Here is a 22,265-nt window from a genome sequence, read left to right as displayed (position 1 = left end):
AGGGCCAGGCTGGCCTGGCTGGCCTGGCTGGTCTTCGTTTGCGGGCTGTCGCGGCACCTGATTGATGAGCCTCGGAACCTTGGAAGCTGCTGGCGGCACAACGCTGCCGGAAGCAGGATGAATAACACAGCACCTACCTCTATAGAGGTAGGCATGTACATACACACGACACCACAACACGCATGTCGGCTCACAGCAATTCCAATTGACCAATGGCTGGCTGGCTGGGTCTGCTCTGTCGCCAGTCTGTCAGTCAGTCTCTCTGTTGTGCCATTTTCTTGTCTGCCCATCCTGCCGTCACCAGACCCAGTCACCCGCACGCACCCTCATCTCCGCCTCAATTCCTGCCATCCATGTCCATGTCCATGTCGCCGTCCACGCCCACCGCCTTGTTCCTTGTCCCCGCACCAGGTATACGTACACGCGGCATCTTGGGCTCAATGCTCAGACCCTGACCCCGTGCCCCGTATTCCCGTACCTCTCCCGAGTACCACAACCATCATCCTGCTCGCATACCTCGTGCACATGTGCCTTTGAACTCCAACCCTATACCGAGTACTGCTTCTCCCGCCGCTAGCTTCTCTACACTAGATGCACCACACCACCTAGGTCACCTATGTAGGCGGGTATCTAGGTACTATGTATAGTGTACAATCCCCACAGCCCACGTCGCGCCGCGGCTGGCCTGCACTTCTGGTACCGTGCATGGATGTACACTGCTCAGGTACCTGATCGAATAGACCCTCACCACACTGCGAACTGGGCTTTGGCGGCCAGGGATACCCAAGACATCATCCACCATCGCCATCGTGGCCACCCGCAGTAGACTTGATCATGCCGGTACACGGTACTTCGGCCACCCACTCCGTACCTACTGTCGACGACAGCTCGGGGCTGCTGCTGTGTCTACGTCAAACCCACCTTCAAGTTGCCTGCGCCGCCCGTCACGTGCGGCACACCTCGCACCATCAACGCTCACCACTACCCTCACCACTGTCCCTCACTGCTCTCGGGGGACCTTGTCTGGCGGGTTTCAAGCAGTATATTGGTCATCGGTGGGTATAAAAAGATGCCCTTCGTCAAAATGCCCACCACCTCCGTCCGCCCTCGGAAGAATAAGCCATTCCAGCCATCACAGTCTCCCCCAAGCCAGTCTCTCGCCCACGCAATTACCAGTACCTCTCACTTCGCCTGCCTCGGCCATCACACCCCCTCCTGCTACTCTCCCCCTCCCCCGACCTGTTTGTCCAGAGACCTACAACGCCGCTCCAAAGCCCCGTGTGTGGTAAATGTGAGTGCTCGTCAGTGAATGAATGGCCCCGTCATCGTGATTATGTTGCATCCACACGACTTGCCGTGCCGCCCACGCATTGCTTTGAATATGTTCGAGACTCGCAGCAGATGGATTCCGTTCCCAACAAAAAAAGATGGGCTATGATGTTGACCGAAGACCGAGGACCGTTCGTGACAAGGGAAGAAGAAGGAATAAAGAAGAAAGAAGAAGAAAACATCGCCCGTCGAGCCCGACGCCAAGAGGCGAGGCGAGAAGAAAAAGAAAACTCAGCCCAACCTGGACACAGACACACGCACGCACAAACACAACACACACACACAAAAAGTCATTTTAGGCATTAAACGGGGGCCCCATATCGCCACGGTATCTGCGGCAATCTTGCCCTGGCGCCCTCCAGCCAGCCCCTTGCTCCCATCCAGAGCGGTCAAAAGATACGAAGCCAGTCGGTTGGGTGTAGTCTCCCGGGGTTTGTGGCTGCTGAGGAGTCAGCGCAATCCGGGTGCTGTCACCGCCGGGGCCACTGCGGGCGGCAACGGTGAAGGTCCCTCGTCGCCGGCGCGTCATGCTGGCCCGTCCGACTGCGAATGTGAGGGCTGGGGATCCGAGCCCTGTGGCTCGTGGCCGGTCGGGCGCTGGCTGTACGGACTTGTGAAGACGGGTAGAGCGGGTGCGGGATACTGTGGACTCGAGGCTGGCTTTGAATTCGTGGTGACGGGTGTATGACTCTTTGCATCCTGCTTGCGATTCTTCGCCACGGTTGGGGTTTGTGGTGACGGCTCCTAGCCACGCTTCGCAGGGTTGAAGAGATCTGTAAGCAACGTGTCAGTTCTGAGCGTCTCTTGTGTACAGGGCTGAGGTCCTGCTGTTTCGCAGGTGCCGCCTACCTGGGAAGTGCTCCTTGGCGTACTGCTCACAAGCCTTTGCGGGCTTGCCAACCTTTTGTCCGATGACCTTCCACTTGTTGTTCTCGTACTCCTTGATCGCATTCATCAACGCCGCGCTCTGCAAGGCCCCATCGTCAGTATCCTTAAGTGTGTAGCACCGGGGCATGGATTGGGCGCAGAAGCACTCGCGCCACCTACCTCATCCTCGGCAAACTCTGCGTAATGCATGTCCTTGTACCAGTGCTTCTTGACGCTGCCCTCTGTCCTCATGGGGAAGGTCTGCGGGACAGAAAAACATTAATTAGCGGTCGAGTCCCGTGGTCGACGCAAACTCGTCCTGGCATCAGAGGGCATGCATACCTTGGCAATCTCAGCCCAGCTGGCGCCCGAGTCCCTCATCTGTTTCAGGCGCAGCTCCTCGGCTGGCGTCCACGGTGTATTCGTCCGGCTCTTCTTGGCCGGAGGAGCCTGCGGGGCGGGCTGGGCATTCTCGACCGGGGTGGGGGGCTGAGTCGCAGCGGGTATCGGAGCGGGAGGTGTGGGCACGGGGACGGGGGTCGCGATCTGGGGGGCCTGCTGGACTGGGGTCTGAACGGGCTGGGGAGGGGCCGTTACGGGGGCGGTCGGGGTCGCTGCGGCGGAGGCGGGAGCGGGGCGTTTGCGCCGATTAGTGGCCGGGGTCGGGGCGGCAGCCGGGGCGGGCTGGGGAGTCGGCTGCTGCGGAGGCTGATGGACCTGTTGCGGCTGAACAGAGGTCGACTGCGGCGCGTGCTGGACGTGCTGTGGCTGGACGTGCTGCGGCTGGACGTGCTGCTGCGGGACATGCTGCTGCGCAGGCGAGCCCTGCTGGGGCTGTTGGGCGAGGTGCTGCGGGTGCTGCTGCTGCTGTTGCTGCTGCTGCTGCTGTTGTTGCTGCTGCTGCTGGGGATGTTGTTGGACATGCTGGGGATGCTGGACGTGCTGCTGCGGCACGTGTTGCTGCTGCTGCTGCGCGGCATGCTGCGACACGGAGATGGGCGGCTGGATCGCGCTCGAGTGGTGCTGTTGCTGTTGCTGCTGGTGCTGGTGCTGGGCCTGAGCCTGGGCCTGTGCCTGGGCCTGGGCCTGGGCTTGAGCGGCGTGTGGTTGGGTGGCATATGTTCTGTAGTCCATGCCGCCGTCGTTGCGGCGGTTCATTTCGGCCTGGCCATACTGGTGTGGCTGTGGACTGTAGCCCCAAGGCTGATTAGCAAAAGGCGACTGTTGTTGGGCCATGGGCATGGCTTGTTGGGCTTGGGGCGGCCATGACGGCTGGAGCTCGTTTCGCTTCTTCATTGAGACGGAAGGCCTGAGGAGGACGGGGATGGAAGGATGCAACCAAGGAGGGTTTCCTAGGGCGAGGGATGGCCCCGAGGGTGGGGCGGCGGGAGTCGCGCCGAGTGCACCAAACAAAGCAGGCAAACAGCTAGGCGCGATAGACAGCAAACAGGCTGCGTGGGTGGGTGCGTGGCCCAGGCGAGGGGAACAAGAGGAGATGGAACAACGCGAGACGCGGGACGCGAAAGATGATGATGACGATGACGTGAACAATAGACCGACGACAGACGACAGCAATTGCTAGTCGAGCTCTCTATCAAAAGAGGGTCCGGGGGGGGCTCGCGAGGTGGAGGAGGATGTATTTTTTTTGGGCAGAGGTAGCGAGACAAGAGGCGGAGGTAGAGGTAGAGTAGTGGAAGTAGACGTGGGTGTAGAAGGTAGAGATGTAGATAAGAGGTAGAGTCAAGAGTCACGGGTCCGAGCCGGTACAAGCAGCAGGGTTGGGTTGGCAGACAGGTCAGGTAGGTGCGAGCGCGAGTGCAAGTGCAAAGCAGGCAAGCACAGCAAGCACAGCAGGCACAGCGAGGCACTGCACAGGCAGGGCAACCGCAGCCTCAGCTCTTCGACCTCGAAGCTTGGGAGAACCCGTGGGTCGGCCGGGACCTTGTGGAATGGTGGAGCAGGCGCGAACGCGGGAACAAACAGCTCTACTGGGCTGGTGGGCTGGTAGGCTGGTTATTTTGGGGGGTGTGGGAGGCTGGGGGCAGGGGGGCCAGGGGCAGGGGGGCAGGGAGCTTGGGCGCGAGCTGGGCTCGTTCGTCCGCCTGGGGGGCCGAGCTTGGACTGGGACTGGGCCTGGGACTTTGGGAGAGCACCCTGCAACTGTGGGGACTATCCCGACAGTGGGAAGGAAGGTTCCGGTGGTCGCAACGGCTCCAGCGTTTTGTTTGTATGTTATACTGGAGGAGAGTAGCGCAGGATATAGCAAGTAGCGAGTAGTGCAGTGCAGTGCAGTGCAGTCCCGATGCCGATTGATGATACAGGCCTGACTGACCGACCGACCGGCTGGCTGGCTGCCCTCTTGTCTGTCTCTCTTGTTGAATCAAGTTTATGCCGTGATGATGAGTGCTGCCCTGCGTCGCCCACGGCCTGGTGTCATGCCCATGCTTGGTCGTCAAGACGTCCTGGGTGGGGGGGGGATGCCAGGCAGGTAGGTAGGTATGGAAGGGAGGAGTAAAAAGGCAAGGTGAGAAAACGGACGAGGGATCAGGGCGGGGACCAACGAGTTCTGTGACGGGGTACTTTGGGTACATATCTCGGATCAGATGAGACCTGGCTGGACAGCTCAGGGCAGCACAGGGCAAGCCAGCCCAGCCGGCCCAGTCCACTAGGGCCAGGACGGCAGGCGGTCAAGCCAGACAGACCCTCCCAAAGTATCCGGAACCTGCTAGCAAGCCACCTAGCAGGTTCCCCCCATCTCCCTCCGTTCCCCCGTCCCCCTGTCCCCCCGTCCTTTCGGGGTGCCCTGGCGTAAGCCGCAGTCCCCAATTGGCAGGGCGTCATCGAGAGGATGGATGGACCGATGGATGCACTGGACGCTGCACACTGCGCAGTATGGGATACTGGACAGAGCAGATCCAGCCTTCAGCCGGCATCAAACTTTTTCCCCCCTTTTTGGCTGGCCCTCGTCCAATGTGCAGAGCTCATCGAGGCGGCTGCGAGTGGCGGGCATTGACTGCCTCGGGTCCAAGGGACTGATTGCCAGCACCAGATGACCCCCCAGCGCTGACCTGATCTGACCTGGTCTGACCTGGTCGAAGCCGGAAGCCCCATTGAGAAAACAGGCAGGTAGACAAGATTCGTAGACTGCCTTCCAGCCTTGAATGCAGAAGCGGGCGCGTCTTTGTTTTGGCGAAGAATGCGACAAATGAGAAAGACAAGAAAAAAGTAACATGTGGAATACGAGCACTCGCGGTAGGGGGAACAAGCGGCGAGCAACAAACCCTGGAGCTGCACCGGGAGCTGGAGCTGGAGCTGGAGCTGGAGCTGGGGGGGGCAGAGCTGGGGAAGGGAGTGAAGAAAAAAAAAGCTTGGCTCTTGTTTGCGAAGACGGTGATGAGGGGGGGCCTTTGGGGGGGTGGTTGGGGGGAACCCTTGGGGCGGAATGACACCTGGGAGAGAGTGTGCTCGATACGAGAGAGGTACAATGGAGGGGGGTAGCTAACTCACTTGAAACTGTCCGTGGTGTGGTTGGTGGAGTTGCCTGATTGCCCGAACTGGGCGGCGGCGGCGTACGCCGCCATGGGGCCGACATTCCACTGCTGCATCTAAAATCCGTGGTTGCGCGTCGCGCAGACTGTTAGCCCAACCCAGAAACACAAACACGCGCACGGCGAGAGGGAGGTCGGGGGAACGCGTCAGAGCAGGACAGAACCGAGAGCCGACAATCGACAATCGACAATCGACAATTGGGAATCGGGAATAGAGAATTGGGATGAAGGATAACGGAGGCCGACGGGCAGAGGGATCGAGGCAGTGCGGTGCGGTGCGGTGCGGTGCGTTGCGGTGATGACAGGCAGAATAGACTGGTGGTGGTGGGATGGCGAAGTACTTCTTGGTGTGGTGTCACGGACGACACAGGTGGAAAGGAGGCACCACCATTGACATCGACATCGAAATGACCAGGGCCAGGGGTGGCAACAGCAGGGCCATGCGCAACAGGGATGCCAGCCAGGAGCTCTGGCAGGGTCATGTTGAATTCGCCTGTGTGGTACTGCTGCTGCCTCTGCTGTGGCTGCTGCTGCGGCTGTGGCTGTGCTTGCGGTGTCACCTCCAACCCGCTTGAGGCCCAAACGGGGGCGATCTGATGTTGCAGGTGATGGACGTCCATCTGACAGCCGTCGTGTGTCTCTCTGTCCTTCTGTTTCTGAAGGGCTCTTGCCTAATACTGGCTGTCGTGAATCTCAACCTCGCGCCTCAACCTCTCCATCTCCAGGCGCCTCGCCTACAACCCCCCCACAACTCACACGAACGGGGGGACTTGCTTGTTTGCATAGCCCTGGTCCGTCACGGTTTGTGGTTGTGCGCGGCTGCAGCCAGGCAGCCAGGGCGGCAGGACTCGGTTCAGTGGGCAGGCAGGCCGGAAATAGAACTCTGAATTTCCCACGCCAGAAAAAAAATAGGAAAAGTGGACCGGCAGACTTTTTTGTGGGGAGAAGTCGATGATGGTTGGCTCTGGCGGGCTCTCACACGACGAGGGGTGGGGGTGGGGGTGGGCGGAAAAGGCAGACGGCAGAAAAGGTCTTCGTTGGTGTCGTGGTGTGTGAGTGACGCGAGTGACGTGACGTGACGTCTCGTGCCGGGCCGTCTGTCGAGTGGGAGAAGCGAGCGACTTCCGTCGAGATGCAGGTTGGCTGTCGATGTTCCCGTTGGTCTCGTAGATAAATAAAGGAAGTCCACACGGAAAGCGTACACAGCCGGGCAGCATGGCAGGTGGCAAAGAAGTGTTTGGTTTGTGTTGTTGGTAGCGCAATGTGCTGGTGCGTCGTCGCCAGGCCGCCAGGGCCGAGCGGCTCTGCCGGCGTTGGTCCCCAAGAAGATTCAAGATCGAATCAGACGAGGCATATGTCGGCTAGTGCTGGCGCCGAGGTGGCACCGTCTGCACTTGCCTGTCTTGCCGGCGCCGATGACAAGACTCAAGACACGCTCGCGCGCCGTGGCTTCTGCAGGCTTGCCGCCGGTTGGTGTTGGTGCTGACCCCGAGGCGGCCCCAGAAAAGGACTTGCCACGTACCCGTCCACAAGAGGAGACAAGACAGGCTGCAGGCTTCTAGTTGCTTCCCGAGGAGGATAGATGGGGCAAGCCGTCAAGTGTTCTTGAGGAAAGGTGGACGGGATGTTCGACGGTCGGCGGTTGACGGTCGAGAAGGAAGCCCCCCTGTGGTGGTGGTGGTGTTGGTGGTGGGCTGCCAGACCGGGAGGGTCGAGCAGAACTTGCAGCAGGTAAGGTGACAAAGCTTTGCTCACTGTCGTGGCCAAGTCGAGGGAGCATTATGTTCCATGATTGTGCAGTTGGGGCCAAATCAATCAATGCTGAAATGCTGATGAAATGTTGCCGCTGGTTGGCACATGGCTGATGCGGCTCTGCGGGTGCCACGGCGGAGAGAGGCCCCAAAGGCAGGGCACACACAGCATGGAGCCAGAGGCAATGGACGACCAGCCTAATGCTGGCACAGACGGCAGAGGATGGCGGTAGTCCAGCCCAGAGAGAGAGAGAGAGGCAGCCAGACAGCCACACCAGACAGGGTGACCAAGTGAGGTACACCAGACAGGGTGAACCAGGTGAACCAGGTGAAAGGATTGGTTGGGCTTGGGCAGTGGACAATGATGGTAAATGGACAGGGCTGAAGGGGCTGCTGATGGAGAGACAGAGTGAATGGTGATGGCTGTTGTACTTACGCTCATGTATCCCTTTGAATCAAGGTACCGGACTAAGGCACCCGTTGGCTGTGAAGCAGTGCCGTGGAGGGATGTTGACTGCAATGTGAAGTGTGGTAGTGTGGTCTTGCAATGCAGGATGTGGTTGAACTTGTCGCAGGTACTTTGTGCCAATTCTGCAACTTGTATCCATACCCCAGCAGATAGCCTATCGGCCGAGATGAAAAGGTCGGCTGACTAAGTACCCCCGTACCTCATCAGTACTGGGAGCGGGATGCAGTTGGCTTGGCCAAGGCAAATAGACCAGAGAGGTGAGGTGTGGTTTCGTCTAGGACTGCAAGGCCCCGGGCAGACAAGAGCCTACTTAGGGGTTATCAAGGATGAATGGCCTTTCTTCCTCTTGGATTCTTGTTCTCAAATCCATCTGTACCTGCTATAAACCTCAAGTCTCTTTGCAGAGGAAGCTTGCAGTGAGCAGAGAACAGAGCACGGGATGGCCCGAGCGCTGGCCTAGAGTGGCTGGGCCAGGGTCAAGCCATTGCAGCTTCCTCCGTCTTGGAGGTACCTCTGGTGCTCTGGCTGTACTTGGGCAGTGTACATGTGCCAGCCTTATAGCAGTAGTAGCAGTCTTGCATGTACTGGGTACCTGCCGACCTGGGCCAGAGAAGCCTTGATCATGATGACTTGGACTGTACTGTATTAGTTCCTAGGACACTCGAGGTTGAAAAGCCACAGTCTTGGATCTGCACTACACCAGGCATTCTAAGCCAGCACCTTCCTTACCATACCTGTCTGCCTACCTAGGTGCCTGGATGCCTAGGCACCTTCAATTCCACTCCATCCCACCCCACCCTTGCCAGCCAAACGGTCCCAGAGCTCTTTTACAAGAGGTTTTTCTTTTCTTTCCTTGTCCCATGTCCAGGCCCTTGTATTCGGGATTGCCAGTGGTATGCTCGAGGCACAGATTCATGCACGTGCACATTTCGGGCCAGCCAATCAATCAACCAATTCCAGTCTCTGCCACTCGGTATCCTTGGACCGCATTCTGGGTGGCAGTGAGGCCACTGCAGTGGCTGGGCCAAGTACAAGAATTGTGGTATGTCAAGGATTGAGTAGAAGGACAGATGCATACGGCCCAGCCTGCCAGCCACCTCTTCCCAGCTCTGCCCAGCAACAACAGCCTCCTTGGTGGAGGCAGCTCTGGAGATCCAGGAACGACGGGGACGACGGGGACGACCAGAATGCGACATGCCAGGATGGGACATTCCCTTTCAAGCTTCTCTCTGGGACCGCAGGACGGACATGGTGGCTGAGGCTGGCCATGAGAACACACGCACTGGTATCTGGGCACCCAGCACCCAGCATCCAGCATCCAGTACATGCAGAAGAGGTCACCGTCATGTCGCCAGTAGACTTGCCAAGGGTCCCCCACACACGACAAGCCCCAACAACCCATCCCGTCACACCGTGTGGAGCTCCTTGCGCTGCTTGCCCGTTGGCACAGCCGTCAGCAAGAGGTACTCCGTACTTGGTGCCCTGTGAGACAGTCAAGACACGGACGCTTTGGAGAGTGAGCCCCTTGCAGCTATTTCCAGACCACCAAAACCGCCTGCTAACACCATCACAGAGCAGTGACCAACACAACGACCTCGACTGCCCTGCCTTGCCCTCATACCCTCACGTCCGCCCGCTCGCTGCCGTCCTAGGCTCTACCACAGTACGAAATGGCACTATTGCTCAGTCTAGGCGAACCTTCAACGTTGGATTGCTAGGCCCCCTCCTCTCTGCACCACCGCTGCCGCTGCAGAGTGCCCGCCTCACGCCTCGCAATCTTGCGCCCCTGCGTACACCGACGGTCCGGATCCAGACATCGCTTCAGCACGGTTTGTCGTCTCAGGATCCAGTCCCCGGCCGCTGTTTCGTTTCATTCATGCCCAAACTTCACCACCAGGCGCTGATATCCCCATATCCCCCGCCTTGGTCCAGGCCCAACAGCCATCATGGCGCTCAAGACCTATTAACCACCTGTGGGCCAACTCACAACTCGGCCGTGCCTCAACCCCGCCAGCCCTGCCGCCCGCCATGTGCCCTGGTGTTGTCATCGGGGGGCGGGCCAATTCGGGGGGTGCCAGAATTGGCCCGGCCCCCGAGGGGAGGACGGGAAATTGACTTTGTATCAGCGAAACCCAAATGTGCGAAAGCCGAGAAGCACCCGGCCAGCCTCTCTTACGGACAGACCAGGCGACCAGATCCAGAAGGTCGGCAATGTGAGCCATTTGACTTGGGGTCTGCAGACGCACCCCGTTGATGAATCATTCCTCCCTTGCACGCCGGACACACCGCCGCTCGAAGCTGCATGGGCGCGATGGCTTTGTGGCACATGAGAATTGGAGGGCTGAACTTGGCGACTTGCTCTTGGGTGTCGTACATTTACGACATCAGCGACGGCCGACCACCGCTCTGGCCTCGGTTCTGGGCCCAATGAGAGTGAATGGCTTGTCAGACAAGGTGGGTTGACAGCTTCAAAACGGCATGGACGACTACGTCCAAGTCACTCTCTGGACCGTGAGCTTGTAGAGGCGACACCCCTCGGCCAGTGATCGAGTATCCCAATCTACTCCTCCAACACCAACGCCCCGGCCCGCCTGTTCAGTGAAATTCTGGAAGCAAGTGTTGGTCCTGAAGCCACTGCAGCCTTCGGATCCTTTTTTCAAGCTCCTACACAGTACATGACCCGAGACTGTGGGCCGGGGGAAGTCGGCTCACATCTGTGTTGAGGGCTCGCTCCACTCGGCGTGACCTTGTGCCATGAGCAATCCACAGTCGTGTCGAGATCAAAGTAGTCACTAGGCAATCCGGTGAGCGCCAGACCGCCGTGTTGTCCGGCCGGTCCTAGAGTAGGAGTAGATTCCGCCACTCCCCATGGATTTGGGTCCGAAGCATCCACTTCTGTGACCCCTTGCCGCCTCCGAATCCACGGGCTCGAGACTTTGACAACGGCGGTCTCGGTTCAGACACCTGGTAACAGGCTTTCGCTGCCCACAATGCGGCACCACGTGTCACGTACAAGGGGATGGGTGTAGGCATCGACAGCCTCCCTTCCTAGCTTGGTAGCAGGACTGCCGCGTGGGCTCGGCTTCGTGATATACCAGTTACCCGTGGCTCGCTTCTCTGCACTGACCCGCAAGTGATGCCGAAGGGGTCGGGCTTCAGCAGTGCGCGTGCCAAGTTGCATTGGCACCTCGCCAGGTCGCGTTGAGGCTGGCGTCGCAGCCTCTGCGGAACCACCGCGAACGGACGAAATGCAACGACCATTCGGCGGTCCACGTCCAACAGTTGTACCGTAGAAACTCCGGTGCCACTTCGCCATGACCGATTGTGTGCCATTTAGTGTGGGTGCCGACCAGACCACGACGTCCAAAGCTCTTGACTTGTCCTCCACCCACCGGCCCAGCACAAGAACTGGACTACGCCTTGCTGCTTCCTTTTCAGATAATTCGCACAGCACCGCCTGGCGTTGGGGACGATAGCACCCGCCTCCTCCGCGCCCACACAACTGGTGCGAGAAGAGCGCGATGGTCGATCCCGGCAAGGCGCAGAGGCAAGACTGCACCAATCCATTGATGGCCACTCTGGCCGGGTCTGCCGCCGCAGCACAGGATTCAGACTCGAACATGACCAGAGATGCGTGCGCGGCGCGGTACTCGTCTGGCTAAGCTTTGGGCCGTTATGAAGACAAGGTACCGAGATGCCCACTCGAACATCTGACCGCTTGACCTCCTCGGAGCCCGGTCTCGCAACTCGGAGGTTGGCGACGCTGTGAGCAGACCATTTCGATTCATATAATGGAGAAGCAGCACTGACATGGGTTAGCTTTCGCGCGTCTTGGTGCAGCGATATGGACGGGCCTACCCGGTGTGGTCTTCACGGCCCTGTGGCGACGCCGGAAAATGTATTGCGATGATGAACTCACGATGCCAATACGTGCTGTGGTTCTGGCTTCTCCACCCGAGAATCGTTCGTCAGACCGGTGGTGATGCGAGCCCAATGACACCTGGGCACACAGCCTGCAGCATTTTGTTGCAGGCCTGATCTTTGGTTGGGCAAGTGATCATGGCCCACAAGACCGGATGGCATTCAACCACGGCAAGGAAGCTTCAAAACATCGCCCAAGCGGGTGATTGTTTCGCATAAATGACCGACCGTACGCAAGACAGGGCACACGGCAGACCTGGAAGGCCCATAAGGCTACCCACGTAAGCTTCCCGTCCGACGACCATCGACATCATGAGCAGGAGCGCAAATCCCAAACATGCTCAACATCGAATCGAAACGCGCGGCTGAACCGAAACATCGCCAGCAAACCCGGATAGAACGAGACGGGACCGAACACTGCTCATCATGCACATCCTCATGCACCCCTCCCCCCGCCGCTCACCTCTTCCGTCCCGACTTCAGACGGAATTCACAAAACGCCCGACTCTTGCTGCGCTAACCTGTGCTCAACGGTCGCCCACCCTGCTTCGCGCGCTCCTGTTGTCCCAACACGAGCCTCCTCCCTCTCGACCGGCCCACCGGCGGCCTCGACGCGCGCACCAAGTGTCCGTCTTTTAATTCCACTTCAGTTTTGGTTTTTGTGTCGTGTTTGACGCGGCCTCATCACATTCGAGGAGCCCGTTGTTTCGTGGTAGTACGCCCCGTTAGCACCAGCCTCGCGACCGAACGCTGCACTGTCGGTTGAACAGCCATCCCAAGCAGGGTGGCCATCCCCATCATCCTTGGCGATGCTCAGACGACAAGACCAAGCGCTTATTATGCATATGCCTGTCTGCCGACGTCTCTCCTGCTTGACCGACCTCCACCCACGTCACCCAACGGCGACCCCGGCGCTGAAACTGTGCCTGTTGCAGAGCTGTCAGTCTCCTCGACAAGCGGCGTTTGAGGACCTGCGGTGTCGTCTACCGCCCGAAGAAAGGCCTCTGCCGGTCGGCAAGCCCACGTTGACAGCCACAGCTACTCCGCCGGCCACAATTGCTCAAGAGCTCGTAAGCGTCAGATTGTGGGGACCACCAACCCCTGCAGCGAGAAGAAGGGCCCCCCCTAGTCCATGCATCAAGGGTGTTCCAGGCGCAGTCAGGGGCCAGACAAAGTGGGCCCGTGGTCAAGATAACCTTAACAAGGGTTTCTTCGTTTAATGCCCGAAGAATTGGACCTACAACTACGCACTGGGACAATTCTTCATCGGTGCCTGCCAGCACGGTGGACACAACCTGGACTGCGTACGATCAAGGTTGGGAGCTCGTCATTACTTTTCGCGTTCGCGAATCAAATCAGCCGCACCTCTCAGTTCTTTCGCCTGTGAAGCGCTGACCTCTTCGTCTTGTCTACGCTGGCCCCTAACTTGTGCGAAGGACTGACTGTTCGAGTGAAGAAATGGCTATAGACCCGGCTTCCTCCAGCATATCCAACCCTGAATCCCACAAACGGACCACCGGAAATTAATGAAGACGGCGCGCGCCCCGACTCAATGTTTGGAGCATTCTTATGAGGCCCGTGGCTGTCGGCTTTCTTCCTGGTGCAGGGCACCGGCGCACGAAACGCAGAACATGAAGTTGAATGTTCGCAGACAATAGGCATGCTTGACATGCACATGTGGCCTTGATCCAGTTACGAGCGTCAAGCGCCGAACTCGCACTACATGTCAACCTTGGCTGAATCGCCAGGACTGATGGAATGGGGGCGGCTGTCATGTTTCTACCCCTGTGTCGAGTCTTCCAAAAATGGGCAGAGACTCGCCGCCGGCTTTCGGTCTCGGCATAACCTACCTACCTCCTTCACGATCCACGTAGCGCGGCAGACCAAGCTTCCGGGGCCTGCAATTTCGCAAGACCACCGGGCCCAAGAATTTCGACATCCTGGAGAATATTGACTAAGCGAAATGGAATGGCCAGCAAGCGTCCGAAGCTACCCCTCCCCCCGGTGGTGATGGGATGATGATCGCAGGATAAGCCCCTTCGAGGTGGTTGTCACTTGATTGATTTCCGACTTTTGGCTGCGGGATTCATCATCCAATGGATACGACAACAGCGGCTTCTGTGAAGAACTGCAAGTCTTACTGTTTGTACACGGCCGAGATTCTGTCACACGCTCATGTGCCGCGAACATTGGGTTGCCTTCTGACTGAGATGATGGGATGCCAAGGGGCTCCATGCGGATTTGCTGACACTCGAACCTTTAGACGCAGGCTCAAGCTTCTTCAATCGCAGGTGATAGCCACCCTCTTGGTCGCGTAGCCGCGGTCGCGGCGTGACCTGAGGCGCAAGTCTTTGGTTGGTTCTGGTCCGCGCACCCACCCACACTCACGCACTCTCCATGGCGCCGCTCCGAGGACAACAAGAGGCTCAAGGGCTCACCCATAATGTATCAGACTCAGATGGAGCAAAGCTGGTCCAAGAGGCAGAGGCCAGCCATCGCGGTTCACAAAGCAAGGAAGCTCTAGTTCAGTCTCGGAGATGCATGCGCTGGTGTGTGCTCCTGTGTGATCATCGTCAGCGTTATCGAGCGCAACGGACGAGCGCCAAGTCGCCACGCGGCCGTGAGGAATACACAGCAGGCAAGGTCCTCGATCTGGGTGGAGGTCCTGGAGGTCTTGGGCCGCCAGGAGGCAAAACTTGCTGAAGTTACGATCTTGAACGGTGTCGGCTGGTGATGCTGATCTATTCCAGGCGACAGACTGACTCGGCCGCTGTGAAGTAGCTCCAGGTGTCGCCTAGCTCATGAAGAGGTGAGGGGCCGGCGAAGGGGGGGGGGGGGTGGCAGGATGAGCGCAACGTTCTTGCAAACATGCCAAACGGCCTCGAAACTGGTCTTGGGTCTGGTGGTGGCTTGATTGGGCCCACTGATGTGCAAGTCGAGACGAGACAAGGCCGATCATGGGACAGACTGGCGGTCAAGGGCGTGCCTGCTGAGAGTGTTTGTGATCGCCACTTTCGCAGGCACAGGCAGTCTTGTTTTCATCTCGTCTTCTGTTTCTAGTCCGCCCGCAGAACAACCGATCGCTCGAGAAGAAGAGGGCGGGCTCGACTTTTCACAAGCTTGATACTCTCCTTAGCGCGCCCGCCAATTGTCTGAGCCTCGAAGCCTCTCCGCAGGAGAGAGGAGATAGCGGGCGAACTAATGTCAACGGGGAAGCGCAACGGGAATACAAAGTGAAAGGACAATGTGTTGGGCTAAGCGCCGCAAATGGTGTGTGCCAAGCATGGCGGGTAGGTCTTGTGCTGTATGACGAAGCTGAGCTCGACGTCAAAAATTGAGGCTCAAGACGGGGGCTGCCACATTTGCGGAACCAACGGCGGCAGGATAGGACGCATTAAGGTTTGGCTGCATTAGTGGGACGCGGGGACGGGAAAGCAAACTTCTCACAGGAGAATCTTGTTTCTGAGCCTTGACCGTAGGGGCGGAACAGACGAATGAGTGAATAGAGGGCTACCCTGTGGCAGGCCAGGCCAGGATATGCCATGACTGGCTGCGCCAGGCCAGGCCCAGCAGTCCAGGAGCGTCGGGACTCGAGGTTTCGACAGGGATGCGGCTCTGCAATAGGTAATGAGATGCTATGCTGGGAGACGGGAGGAGCAACGACGGCCTCCCCGGAACAGGACGTGGCTGGGCCAACCGTTGGACAACAATGATGGCGGCAGCGACGACAAGGACAAAACCAGCAGTAAGAAGACGAAGAAGTGAGATGAACTGAAGCGATGAGGAACGGCAGAGCCTGTGCTGGACTGTCAGACTGTCATACTGCACGGAGTACTGGACCGAACCGAACTGGTGTGGTGTGGTGTGGTCGAAGGCTGATTTGACACAAGGGTGAAATTGTGGCTACCAGCTAGCGAGTTTCAAGGGATCGGAGCCTTGCGGCCACACCACGAACGCTGCCCGGCACCCTCTCGAGGCTCGCCAACCAAAGACAAGGAGACATTCCAAGGGGACATTCGGACAGGCTTTCTCGGGTCGCTTCTCTGCAGGCTGGCTGGCAAAACCCGGTGCCGGCCCCGCTGCACTTTTACCATACGAGCCTCCGCACATCATTGGTGTTTCAATCTCAATGTTGATCTACTACTGTGCAAGCCTGCCTGGCTCCCGAGCTGTGCTGCCCTTGCCCGGAGCCGACGTGGGGCATAGGAGCAGGCCTACCAGGTACGGTATACTAGTATATTAGTATGCTAGAGTGCCAAGATCCACACGTCGCGACCGGAGGCTGCAGCATGCGAGATTAAAACCAAACAGAGCAAGCACGGCGGTAAGCCCGCAATAAGCCCGCCCGAACCGCGTTGGTGGTGGTGGCGGCGGCGGCGGCAACATGTCAAGTCTGTCAGCAGGAGGCGTTTGGCATGCTAAGTCGTTCTCGTTCAGAACTAGTCCAGTGCTATGCCTGGTCTGACACGTTGTCAACGGCAAAAGGCCAAGGACATTGGCGCCGGGCTCGTGTGTTCGGCAGGGCAGTGCTGCTGATGTTTTCTGCCCTGGACAATGTTGTTGTTGTTGGTGTTGTTGTTGGTGTTGTTGTTTGTCGTCTCTACACACACCAAGACTGGCCGTGTGTACAGCTGGGCCAGATGAGATGGACGAGGATGCATTTGTTTGGAAACCCGTCCAGTGAGTGGTGTCGAGTTTCGGGATGAGCAGATACTTGCTGGCAGCGTCCTCGGCTCTCGCGCGCCCATGCGACCAGCGGCATGATTGACCAATCGTCAGTATCAGGCTGTGGGATAGAAACAGCCTCTTGTTTCAACGGGGGAGGGGGCATGGCCGCCCTCGCACCAATCAAGAAGAGTCCTGGTGACGATGACCCGGCGGCTGAGCCTCGACCTGGGCGAAGCCTGGGGAGTGCCAGGACCACGAGGACGTGCCAGGACGTGCCGGGACGCGCAGGGGCACACAGGCCCCATGCACAGGCACAGCCCTTGCCGAAGATTATACGGGGCGACTAGACAGGCTGGGGTGGCCCCTGGAAGGGCGAGCCCACGAGACAGGAACCGGCGCTGCTGGCCAATCACGGCGGCGCAGATGCTGCTGGACCAGTGCGGCTCTGTAACGATCTGAAGCAGAGCGGCCGGCCCACAGGGCCCCCACACCCTTTCAAACGCGGGCCCCAAGTTAGAGGAGTGGAAGATAATGGTGGACAACCAAGGGCCGGACCTGGACACTGGAACTTGCAACCCGGGCTCGGGGTGACGGACCTCAACCTCACCTCGCCTTAGCCTCACTGTCCAGGTGTCACACACACTCTCTCTCACTCTGACCTCAACTCGACCTCAACCCAGCTGGTTGACAGCCGTCCCTGCACGACGGTGGCATATGTGCGCACAGAACGCCGTTCCCCATCCTCCGGAAACGAAAAAAAAGTCGGCTAATGCTGGTGCTGCTGCTGCTACTACTACATAGTACTACTCCAAACATCACGCCCCCCAGCTGGGACATGGCTAAATGCGGGCTCCGTCATGCTCTGCCCCAACACGGTCATTGATCGCCCATCTGCCCCTCCGTTCTCGACGCGAGAGCATAGCATAGACGTCTGCTCGGCACGCCCCATCTTCATGTTGTCGCCTACGGTTCAAGTTGCCGGTCAAACAATCCCTATCTTGTCATGTCCACTGCGCATTCCACACGAGTTGGCAATGCCTGCATTGCCTGTGTCTGGTGGATTACACACCTGGCAGAAGATCCCTGAGACACATATCCACCATCTGCCCCATAGAGCCAAGGCCCCGCTTGTCCGGCTCGCGTACCACAGAACCACACAATTCCACCCTGTCTATTATTATTATTCCCTTTGTGTTTGCTGCGACGGCCGGCCGAAAAGGGACCTCGTCCCCTTCGTCTTCGGTCGCGCTGTCCGAAACGAAATCCACATCAAACAGAACAGATCTGATCGATGTAACGCAGGACCCGTATTTGCGCCCTGCCTAGGCCTGCTTGGTGTCTTGGACCTGTTGTGTTTACCGCCCTTTCGCCTCCTGCCTGCGTCCCTTGCTGCCGGATGCTATAGCTTCCAGCCGCCCTATGCACCCGCTCACATTCCCCGCATCTCCCCTTCTGGCCATGTGTATGTGTGCTTTACCCTCCTTCTCGGAAAGGCCTGGCCGTGGCCATTGGTCTCTCGTTGCTCCACGTCCTGAGCCAGAGCTGCAGAATTGTTTCTGGGCCGGGGTCATGCAGAGAGGTGTTCATGAGCGGTTGGGATGAATTTAGTGTCCGGCAGTAGTCGCCCAAGACTCTCGAGACCATCAGAGACACACGCGCACATTGTACACGCCTGCGTGTCTGTGGGTGTGTGTCTACAACGCGCTCGTCCATCCCATCCAAGTTGGTAGGGCTGTAACGGCTAGTCCAACAACTCATACACCCCCTCCCCCCCCCAGCCGGTGACGACGAGCGATACCGATCAAGTGGTCTGGCTGGGATATACTGACGCCATGCCCAGGCGCTCCCGCTCCCTACTGGCTGTGTGGCTGTCGGCGACCCTTGACTCAAAGCGTATGGACCTTGCGGGTCGCCGGGATGGTCATGTCTGGGTGAGACTTCGAACTCTGAGGCTCTTACTTGATGTGTGGGGAGCCTTGACAAGGGCTTGGCCACACCAGGCCCAGAATGGCTGGGTGGAGCCGCACGTCGTTATGCTTTATTCTGCTGCCACACACTGCTGCCACACACCTCCGACCCGTCAACCTAGTCGGTACGCAACCTTTTTTTGGGGCCCACGGTTTCCAAGAGAAGGTCTGTAACAAGGCTAGAGCCTACCTGGACTGCCAGACCGAGCACCCCTGCCCATCCGTCCCAAGGCTGATATGCTTCTTCCTCCACACGATGGGTAGCGGTACCATTCTGTGGTGCTCTCGCCTCGCCTCTCCGTCTCTTGTCACCCTTCCCTCCACCCCCCCTGGATGGTGCGGTCGATCCCTGGGCTGCTGGCCTGGCATGGGGAGCCGGCGGGCCAGGCAATACGCTCGAGCAACTATTATTAATGCCCACTCCCTCCCGGAGATCGTTTTGTCTTGTTTACTCCTTCTCTCTCATCACGGTTGATCCTGATATTCCACATTACTGACCTTATCACGACGCTGTTGCGTGTGTGTGTCCCTTTCTTTAATAGTTTTTATTCATTTTAACGCGGCTGAACCCTGACGCTCATTTGTCTTCTACGAAGGAGACCAACTGGATTGGCTGCCCCTCCCTCTTTAGAAATACACACACTTTTTAGTCAACGGTGTAATCTGGTTTATTCACTGCCCGTCGGTTTCAACCACCTTCCGATTCTCTGCTCGCTTCTACCCTCGACGACAACGACGAACCTCGGCAGCAGGAACGACAGGACAAGACGCTCTCGACAGAACCAAAGCGTGCCAGGGAAAGGGCTTCACAATAATCTACCCCCTTCTTTTTTCGATTCAGAACGCAGCTTTGGCCTGCGAGAAATTATTTGACGGAGAACAACTTGGATACGTATTCAATTCGTGGACACCCACACCAACACGAACACAGCAACATCATGTCTCCGACCATGGCCATGACAATGCCCGCGGCAATGTACAACCCGACCTCTGATGTTATGGACCGCCACGAGTATGGCATCACCAAGAGTCGCAAGAGCTCTTCGACCGGAGGAGGCAGAGCATGGAGCGAGGACGAGGTACGTGACTTGGAACCCGTTGGTGCCGCCAGGTGTTTTGGGGGGGGGGGAGATCTGAGGAATGGCCAATGGCCTTCCGGTTGTGGAGTGGGATGAGGGGGGGGGGGCACACAGGAGGCAGACCCGAGGGGAGTATCTTTTGCTGACGATTCTGAACAACAACAGGAGGTTTATCTTCTCCAGACCCGCCTGCAGAAGATGCCCTACAAGCACATCGCCGCCCACTTGAAGAAGACGGAGCTGGCATGCCGCTTGCACTACCACCAGCTGAGCCACGGCAGCAACCGACGCAAGAGGACGACGTCCATGTCGTCGAGCTCCTCGTCCAATGGACACTCGCCCCTGATGCAGGCCTCGATCCCGAGCCCCATCCATGAGTCCCCCAGCCGCAGCGTGTCTCCCCCCGGGTCCGTCATCAGCTACGGCCACCCGGGCTCCCCCGGCAGCGTGCAGCTCCCCAGCATCATGAACGCCGGCGTGGGCTCCGGCTCGTCGCCGCGCCTGCCCGCCATCCTGCCCAAGCCCGCGGGCATGACCCTGGCCCTGAGCTCCTCCAGGTACAGCTCGCTGCAGGACCACGCGCAGCAGCAGCACAGCGCGCCGCTGCTGCCGTCGGCCAGCTTCTCGGCCGCCTCGCACTCCAGGACCACCCCACCGCCCACCATGGCCAGCGCGGCACACACGCCGGCGCCCATGGCCCCGCTGCGCCTGGACTGCTCCGGGCTGCCCGCGCCCTCGTTGTCGTCTGCCGCCTCGTCGCAGCCCGTCGACATGGGACGCCTGCAGGCCGTGTACAGCGCCCACCGCAACAGCTTCTGGTCGGCCGTGGCTGCCGACTACGGCAGCGGCGTCCACCCCGTCGCGCTGGAGCAGGCGTGGAGGTCGGGCGGTGCGAGCACCACCTCCACCGGCAGCATGTCGTCGGCCCACAGCTACGCGGCACAGACCCCCATCACGCCCATCGGCAGCCCGGACGAGAGGGACATCTACGGCAAGCAGTGCCAGGACAAGACCCGCATCTCGGCCATCCTGGGGATCGACGCCAACCCGCGGAGCCCCAAGGAGAGGGAGATGGTGAGAAGGATGGAAGAGGAGAGGGTCATGGTTGGTGTCGGCGCCTAAGAAGCATCAGCCTCACAACAAGATACCTGAACAGTGGACTCATATATATCCTCAAACTCACACGATACAAATGAGAGCCCTCAGGCGGTAGAGCTTTGGGCACCTGATACCAGCCGTTTCCTTTGTACAACCTCTTCTTCTTCTTTTTTCTTTTTTCTTTTCTCCCTCTCATTTGTCCTGTACGATGACGACCTACGAGACGATGATGATGGACGATCGGGGATTCTTGAGAGAACCCGGGACGCCTCTGCCTCTCCTGATGTCCCCTTATAGCCTCAACGGCCTGGGGACTCGGGGCACTCCGAGCACGACATTGTGTGGTTTGACAGCAAAATCTTCTCTTCAACCCGATACCTGACCTTTTTGAGAACCTGGTGGCTTGGTGAAAGGCTTGAGGCGGGAGAGGAGAAATTGTATGTGTGTGTGTGTGTGTGTGTGTGGTTGGTCCAGGAGCTGGGGCGGCCCTAATGGGAGTGATGGAAAGGATTGGGCTTGTTGGCGGGACGGACTTCTATTTTCCCCCTCGGATGGGTTGGTCTTGAAATGATAGCATGGAGTCATGCGGATCTGGGAAGTCTCACACATGTACATGATATGCATATGAGCAATGTGCATTGGCATCTCGGACGCGGTGTTCGGGGAGGACAGGCGGCCAGGCATTGGTAGCTCAACAAAGAGGAACGTGCCGGCCGGCCTGAAGGGAACACGATGGACAGCGAATGGTGGCAGCGGTCTCTCTGTGGCTTGCTTGACTTGTGCATTCAGTATCTAGTGAAGGCGGCGCGGTGTGAGGGAGGTTGGGGGTAGCAATACCAATGATCGTTTTTCTCCACTCCTGACATGACAATCTTTGTGTGAGCGCTGTCTACAGGTGTTCCAGCTTGAGCCACTTCAGGAGCGTCTGACTTGGTTCGTTGGACCGATCAGTGGGGAGGATTGGATTTTGGATGCATTCAGCCCGTTCAAATATATATTGTAAAGGTACGGAGTAGACATGGGCTACAGCCCCAGTGTACATGGATATAACCTTATGTACCTCCTGTATACATATGCGCGCCGTACATATATATGTCTGTCATCTTATATCGTGCTGGCTGAGCGGGCACGCTAATGGGTGCGGTAGATGGCCAAACACGGCAACCCGGCCACGATCTGTGTGCAAGTCTGTGTGTGTAGCAGCACCTGTGTATATTATACGCACATATACTCGTATAGAAGAAGTACCTATCTAGGTAGCTATTTGGTCCAGGCTGGGAGTTGGGGGCCCTAGATTCTGGCCCGGGCCTAAGGGACTAGGAGGTATGTAGATTGGTCTTGGGCTGGGGTACTGTGTACAAAAGAACAGTCGCGGGTTAAGAAATGGAGACGAGCAAGGGGAATAGGGAGAGGGGTACCATGGCTGCAAGGTGGTGGTGCCGTTACCCCTCACCCCCCCTTTCTTCCCCACCTCCCTCCCCACTTGCAAGAATGCGGGGCCAGTCGACCCATCTTTGTTTTGTTCAACAGTGCTGTTTTCTTGTCATCTGTCTGTCTGTGTATTTCTC

General features: G+C 58.4%; 3 protein-coding genes across 3 annotated transcripts; 2 read left to right on the top strand and 1 right to left on the bottom strand.

Moving 5' to 3' along the window:
- Positions 1-742: 742 nt before the first annotated feature.
- Positions 743-11,776, bottom strand: KVR01_013731 (uncharacterized protein; the record flags this gene model as incomplete). Its single annotated transcript, XM_044781524.1, has 12 exons — positions 743-2,102; positions 2,179-2,457; positions 2,539-3,385; positions 5,704-5,801; positions 7,932-8,118; positions 8,164-8,194; positions 8,476-8,564; positions 9,062-9,193; positions 9,244-9,446; positions 10,123-10,450; positions 11,060-11,517; positions 11,585-11,776. The coding sequence occupies 11 exons, from the start codon at positions 11,774-11,776 to the stop codon at positions 2,284-2,286; spliced, it is 2,739 nt and encodes a 912-aa protein (XP_044637269.1). The 3' UTR covers positions 743-2,102; positions 2,179-2,283.
- Positions 11,777-14,753: 2,977 nt separating this feature from the next.
- On the top strand, positions 14,754-15,223 carry KVR01_013717 (uncharacterized protein; the record flags this gene model as incomplete). Its single annotated transcript, XM_044792641.1, has 3 exons — positions 14,754-14,782; positions 14,852-14,886; positions 14,946-15,223. 3 exons carry the CDS (start codon positions 14,754-14,756, stop codon positions 15,221-15,223), a joined length of 342 nt encoding a protein of 113 aa, XP_044637255.1.
- Positions 15,224-16,706: 1,483 nt separating this feature from the next.
- Positions 16,707-21,627, top strand: KVR01_013755 (uncharacterized protein). Its single transcript, XM_044782602.1, has 2 exons — positions 16,707-19,599; positions 19,765-21,627. The coding sequence occupies exons 1-2, from the start codon at positions 19,459-19,461 to the stop codon at positions 20,719-20,721; spliced, it is 1,098 nt and encodes a 365-aa protein (XP_044637293.1). The 5' UTR covers positions 16,707-19,458; the 3' UTR covers positions 20,722-21,627.
- The last annotated feature ends 638 nt before the right edge of the window (positions 21,628-22,265 follow it).

This window comes from Diaporthe batatas (genome assembly GCF_019321695.1).
Source record: "Diaporthe batatas strain CRI 302-4 chromosome Unknown Contig00031, whole genome shotgun sequence".
Classification (NCBI taxonomy): Eukaryota; Fungi; Ascomycota; class Sordariomycetes; order Diaporthales; family Diaporthaceae; genus Diaporthe; species Diaporthe batatas.
The sequence above is the reverse complement of the archived record's forward strand: the minus strand, read 5'-3'. Positions and strand labels throughout refer to the sequence as shown.